This window comes from Gossypium arboreum, chromosome 7 (assembly GCF_025698485.1).
Source record: "Gossypium arboreum isolate Shixiya-1 chromosome 7, ASM2569848v2, whole genome shotgun sequence".
In the NCBI taxonomy this organism is placed as follows: Eukaryota; Viridiplantae; Streptophyta; class Magnoliopsida; order Malvales; family Malvaceae; genus Gossypium; species Gossypium arboreum.
The window spans coordinates 93,953,809-93,959,917 of NC_069076.1; the positions used below are offsets into that span (position 1 = coordinate 93,953,809).

The 6,109-nt window shown below is 27.9% G+C and overlaps 1 protein-coding gene across 1 annotated transcript; it reads left to right on the forward strand.

Moving 5' to 3' along the window:
- Window positions 1-2,490: 2,490 nt before the first annotated feature.
- Window positions 2,491-4,481, forward strand: LOC108484614 (protein RSI-1). Its single transcript, XM_017788468.2, has 3 exons — window positions 2,491-2,753; window positions 2,862-2,892; window positions 4,033-4,481. The coding sequence occupies exons 1-3, from the start codon at window positions 2,676-2,678 to the stop codon at window positions 4,212-4,214; spliced, it is 291 nt and encodes a 96-aa protein (XP_017643957.1). The 5' UTR covers window positions 2,491-2,675; the 3' UTR covers window positions 4,215-4,481.
- The last annotated feature ends 1,628 nt before the right edge of the window (window positions 4,482-6,109 follow it).

The window sequence follows — 6,109 nt, forward strand, 5'->3', positions numbered from 1 at the left end:
GTAGTCATACTACCATACAAGTTAGCACAGATTTGAGCACTAGTACCCATACTATTAAAATGTGGAAGAACCCATTGACTCATCGATAGTAAGAGCCATGAGACAAAATCGCTATCTTGTTACTCAAATAGAGCAAATTCAAGATTCTCTTTAGGCACACCATTTGCATCTGGAATTAGTTTAGGAGGAGGAACAATACGATAATTAAGAAAGTGGTTAAGCTTAAAAGTCTTGATGCCACAGTAGGTAATTATTGTCATCAAGAAGAATAATGATCTTCTTGGTAGAAAAGAATCGATTTTTAAAGACCCACCACTAAGGTTGGAAGCCATCACTAGTGTAGCAAACTAAACAACAAACAGACTAGATGGAAGAGCCATGAAAACCACATGCACTCAAAGAATTAACTCCAAAAGAAAATGGACCTCTGATACCATGTTAAACTAATATAAAGAATGAAAATAACAAAGATTTTAAGAATCAAAGATGATCATTGAATTCATCTAATATGTACAGTAGTTGTTATTACTTTTATACACGATAACAAAGTCTGCTATTAACAGCTAAAAACCTAACTGTCGGCAAACTAACAACTAACAGATTAACTGACTTAATCAGTTACTATAACATTCATTTTAGTTGAAATGATAAATTTGACTTTTTAAAAATTATAATATTTTGGGTTTGAATCTCATCATATACTAAAATTTTCTAAATTTTATATAAAAGACAAAATTATCCTCAAAATAATTTATATTCCTTTATAAAAATAAAGAGTCTTTGGTAAATTTCTCAATGAGTTAAGTCCGGTTGAAAGTGACACCAACTTAATAAGAACCTTCAATATTAGATAGATCATTTATATAATAATTAGGTTAACATTTGATATCGTACAAATAGAATATTTTAACTCCATAAGTAGATTTCAAATATTAATATTTTAAATGAAATGTAAGTCGCTAGAGTTGTTCATAGACTAGGTCAAGTCAAGCTTAAAGCATGATATTTACACACTTTATACTTGTCCAAGCTCAATTCGACTTGAAATATATGCTTAAATTTTTAGCAAGCCCATTCATATTTGTAAATAGTTAACTAAAGCTCATTTTAAGTTTGCTTATATTTTTTAAAAAAATATTTATATGTTTTTATTTAATATTTAATAAATTTATATATTTTTCATTTATTAAAATTTTATATGTAGGCATCTTAAGATTTTTTTAATATTAACATTATAGTATTATATATTATTATAAATTTAGTTTAAGTGTTATAAATTATATAATATATATAACATAATACAATATATTATAAACATGCGAAATTAGGCCGAGCTCAAGCCTTGGACGTTCGAGTCCAAGACAAACTTTTTAAACTGACCTAATTCTTTTTCAAGTCACTTTTCAGGCCTAACATTTTTTTCAAACCCTCTCAAATTTTGGGGTAAACATTTAAACTTAGATGGATAACCCAATTCATGAACAGTTCTATATAGGATCTTTTAAATATTATTTATAAAATTTAAAAATTTTATTGATAAAATATCAAATACTTTTCTTAATATTGTTATTACTATTTTTAGTCAAAACTCCTATTTAATCAAAACTTGTTGGATCATCTCATGATTTTGGGCCCCAATGAATGGATAAATGTATGACGTGAGGAACTAGAAGAGATAAATCTATAATTATTTTTCTATCATATTTCTTTGTACGAGAGAAAGCTTGTAACAAAAGATAAATCTATAAATATATCCAAATCTATGAGTAACACTAACAGGTACTTGTATATAATTTTAAGAAATAAGTAAATTAATTTATGTATATCAGTTTAAAGAGTATATTGGTTGTATTTATTAAAATTTTATTTATTTATCTTGTTAAAATTAATGTGATCGAAGAAATAATTAGACAGTAATATATGACATATTGTGTGTACATCATGTTAACATATATGAACTGATTTTTAATAATAAAATAGATAAACCTTTAACAAAATAATTAATTTACTTTTAAATTTAAGATATAAAATTAATTTTTTTTTTAAGGAAACGGAATAAAACTCAATACCACTCTTAGTACGAAGTGGTCCATACATAACCAAATGTGTAAACCTTCAACAACTTTATGGGAAAAAAACATAAGTCAATTTGGAAAACAAAGAAAAAAAATTACTAGTTTCTGTTTGTAACAACAAAAACAATATACGAAAGCCACGCCGCTGATATCGCTTTGATGAAACTCCCATGTGAAAGATACCCCATACTTAACGCCATAAACAATGTAATTTCTCTTTTTTATTTAATTATCAATTTCATACCTTTACTTTATAAAAATTAAAAAGTAGTTTTTTACTTTAATCCTTTTATTTTATGAAAATTTTAAAAAAAATTAATCTTATTGTCCGTAAGCACATGAGAGAGGACTAAAAATTTGGATTAACTTTTTAGTTTCTATAAAACGCGAGAATCGAATTCTGACAAATTATAGTAAAATAATTAATTTTTAGTTCTTATAAAATAAAGGGCTGAAATTCGTGATTAAAATTTTTTTATAATTACATTTTTTGCCTATAAATATCAGCATTATTCTACTTCATTTTCCTTCCATTATAAGATTATTCTGTTTAAGATTTAAAAAGAGTTTTTGAGGGGAAAAAAAGAAGAAGAAGAAGAAATGGCAGATTCTTCACGAAGTTCATTTATTCTTCTATTTTCTATGCTTCTTTTAATTACTCTATCCCATATGACTGAGGTACGTACAGAGTAGGAAATTTCATTTCTACATTTTTTTTTTCCAATTTGCTCATTGATCACTTTTTTTTTTTTTTTTCATTTCATTAATTTGAAAATTTCTTTGCAGGCTTCTGGTAGTGCTAAGCTTCGTCCTTCAGGTAAACCATATATATTCTTTCCCTCCAATTTCCTATGCACATATACACTAGAAGCTTTGCTTGTGGAGAAAACTTTGAATTCTCGTATATTATTGTTGAGAAGAGATCGACTTCTTTTAGAGAAAATTAGGAAATGTCGTCTGAGTTCTGCCTTCAAATTCTTCTTGTCTGATAAGGTGGTAGTTTAAAAAAATTAAACGGTAGCATCTTGTGGGGTTGGATTGTACGTGGTTCATGGAAATATAAATATTTACATTAGTAAGACTTGAATCCATGCTCTTATATAGTATTGTTGGGCATCTACATGCTTATAAAGAAAATGCGCACATTTGCCGTTAGTAGGGCTTGTTAAATTGTAGCATGTATGCCCAATAATGTCCATATATAAGTGTATGGGTTCAAACCCTACCAAGTATAAATGTTCGTTCGGGTTTTCACACTATTGAACTTGACATCTCTTCATGCAACTATAAGCACTTGAACTCTCCATAGAGTTAGGAGACAAAACTCCAACTAAAAATAATATCATCTATCGAGAGGTTTATCGACTCTTGACAGATGATACTTCAAAAATTTTTCTAGAAGAATCATTTCACATCTAGGGTTAACTTAAAATGTCAATCTTTTGTTCAAACGAATATTATCTTATGCTTATTCAAATGGGTAAAAAATCACAATACTTATCATTTAACTAGTATCATAAAAAGAAAAAGATTAATAACTTAATGCATAACAACACCTTTTAAAAAGAACTGAAGTTAAACATTAATCTTTCAAAAGAATTATTGTTTTTAACAAAATATTGATTAAAAGGTTAATTTTTTCAACATGGAAGCTTGAATTTTTATTTTTAAATATTTTATAATTATTAAATTATTTATTAACGTGGTATGCAAGACGTAAGTAGACTGCTCAAGCAAACATTGTTAAAAAATTATTATTTTAGCATTAAAAATAATTTAATTTAAAAAATTTAATAATCAAATTTAACTAAAAGTAAGAATAAAGATTACACTAACAAAAGATGTAAATATTGAAAGTTAAATTTATTGTTATATGATTTATTTGAAATACAAATTTGACATTGGTATAAGTTTTAACCATTTAATGCGCTGAAATTACGTATGCATGGACGGATAGATTGCAAGCCAAGATGCAGTTACCGATGCTCGGCGACGTCGCATAAGAAGCCATGCATGTTCTTTTGTTTAAAATGCTGTTCTAAGTGCCTATGTGTGCCGCCTGGTACTTATGGCAACAAGCAAATTTGCCCTTGTTATAACAATTGGAAGACCAAGGACGGAGGTCCCAAATGCCCTTGACAATTTCCCATTTTTCTTAATTTTTTTCTATTATTGTTGTCTTAAATAAGGTTACTTCAATTAAGAATTATATGATGTACTTTCATTGTATTTTTAGTCTAGGGTATAGATTCCTAAAAAAAAGTGAATCTTGTCCATCTATTGGAGGTTTTTGGCTCTATCACTGTATTTTTCTTTCAATTTTTTGAACTAGGGAAGGGGCATCATATTATTTAGATTTTATTTTGTTTTTTCTTTAAAATACTTATATTTTTTTTCTGGTAAAAATATTTTTCAGACATTTTCAATTTCGAAATTGAGCATCATCTCTTTTAAAAAATATTGGAGTAATTTAATCTCTGTCGATTCCGAAAGTAAGCAATTAAGGACAATTAAGCACGATGTTAATGTCTTCCATCAATTGTACATAATTTTGATTTATATAATAATAAATTTAACCTTTGATATTTACATATTTTATTATTTTGACATTAATTCTAATACATTCAATAAATCCAACCTCAATATTTACACTAATGTTATAAGAAAATTTTGTTAAATTAGAACCAAATTGGTAGAATGTATAAACTTTGAGATCTAAATTTATTATATTAATAAAATCATATGCGGTTGATGGAAAACAATAATTTCATAATTAATGGTTACTAATTGTCTACTTTCGAAATTAACTGAGATTAAATTGTTTTAATTTTTTAAAAGTGAGGTTTATATATATATATATATATATATATGCATTATATATATTTGTATACTGTTATAGCTATTGAGGGTTGAAATCAATTTTATTTTTCGACTCTATCGACAGATTTATAGTGGTTGGTAAATTGCAAGCACATGACGCCATGGGCTAGCTGGTACCTTAATCCAAGCCTTGCCATAAGCTTGCTTTTCAGTAACACGGAACCATGCGTTCGCTCTTTGGTGACCATAACTTATGCTTATTCATGCATTTCGAAGCACTCTCGCCTTATCGATCCATCAAATTTTTTGAGAAAGAAAAAAAAAACAATTGAGGGTTGAATCTCAACCCCAAAAATAGCATTCATTCATTTGTATTTCTTTTAATCTATCAATGCAAACAAATAGTAGGTTAAAAATCAATATAACCTTATCGAATAAAATGGACACACGTATTAGTGTCATTTGTCATCTATAAACCAATTAGATCATCATTCAAAAGGACAGTTTTACCACCAAACAAAAGCAATAAAGTTTCCATCCAGGTAAGGTTAAATAGAAAATGACATTATAAATTAACTACTTTTAAGATAAGATAGGCTCAAATATTAAAAAATTCTTTGAAATTTACTATCAGAAATTTTATTAGATTCGTTTGAGTTAGAAACCAAGGATAATAAGAATAATACAGCAAAACCTAAGGAGAAAGCTTCAATTTCAATTAAGCAGTTTGTTTTGTTTAATAGTAAGGGTAGTAGATTTATACATTAGTTGGTGATAAAGAGGACAAAGTTGGTTAGCTGAAATAACAAATTCTACAGTTAATCAGTTCTACAACTAAGCAAAAATGATGAGTCATCCTTTCTCAAATCTTATCAGGAGCAATTCTAGAATTTGCGCACATTCTTCTGGTTTTTTCATCTTTAGAAAATTAACAGAGGATTTCATTCGGATCTGCAAGTCCAAGTTTCTTGCAGATTTGACTGAAAACAAAAGGAGGAAAAGGTTTTGTCAGAATATCAGCTAGTTGTTCTTCTGAGGGAACAAAGTTAACAACCAGCTGACCACTTGAGACTTTCTCCTTAACAAAGTGAAGATCAATTTCCACGTGTTTAACATTAGCATGATGCGTAGGATTGGCAGCCATTGAAATGGCGGAGATGTTATCACACCAAACAGTAGGTTTTCCGTCTAGTATGACTCTCAATTCATGTAGA

Excerpts from the sequence above, each read along its gene's own strand:
- LOC108484614 (XM_017788468.2), top strand. The coding sequence starts at position 2,676 with ATGGCAGATTCTTCACGAAGTTCATTTATTCTTCTATTTTCTATGCTT. Across the intron at positions 2,754-2,861 it reads CTCTATCCCATATGACTGAG|GCTTCTGGTAGTGCTAAGCT; the intron begins GTACGTACAGAG and ends ATTTCTTTGCAG. Across the intron at positions 2,893-4,032 it reads TGCTAAGCTTCGTCCTTCAG|ATTGCAAGCCAAGATGCAGT; the intron begins GTAAACCATATA and ends ATGGACGGATAG.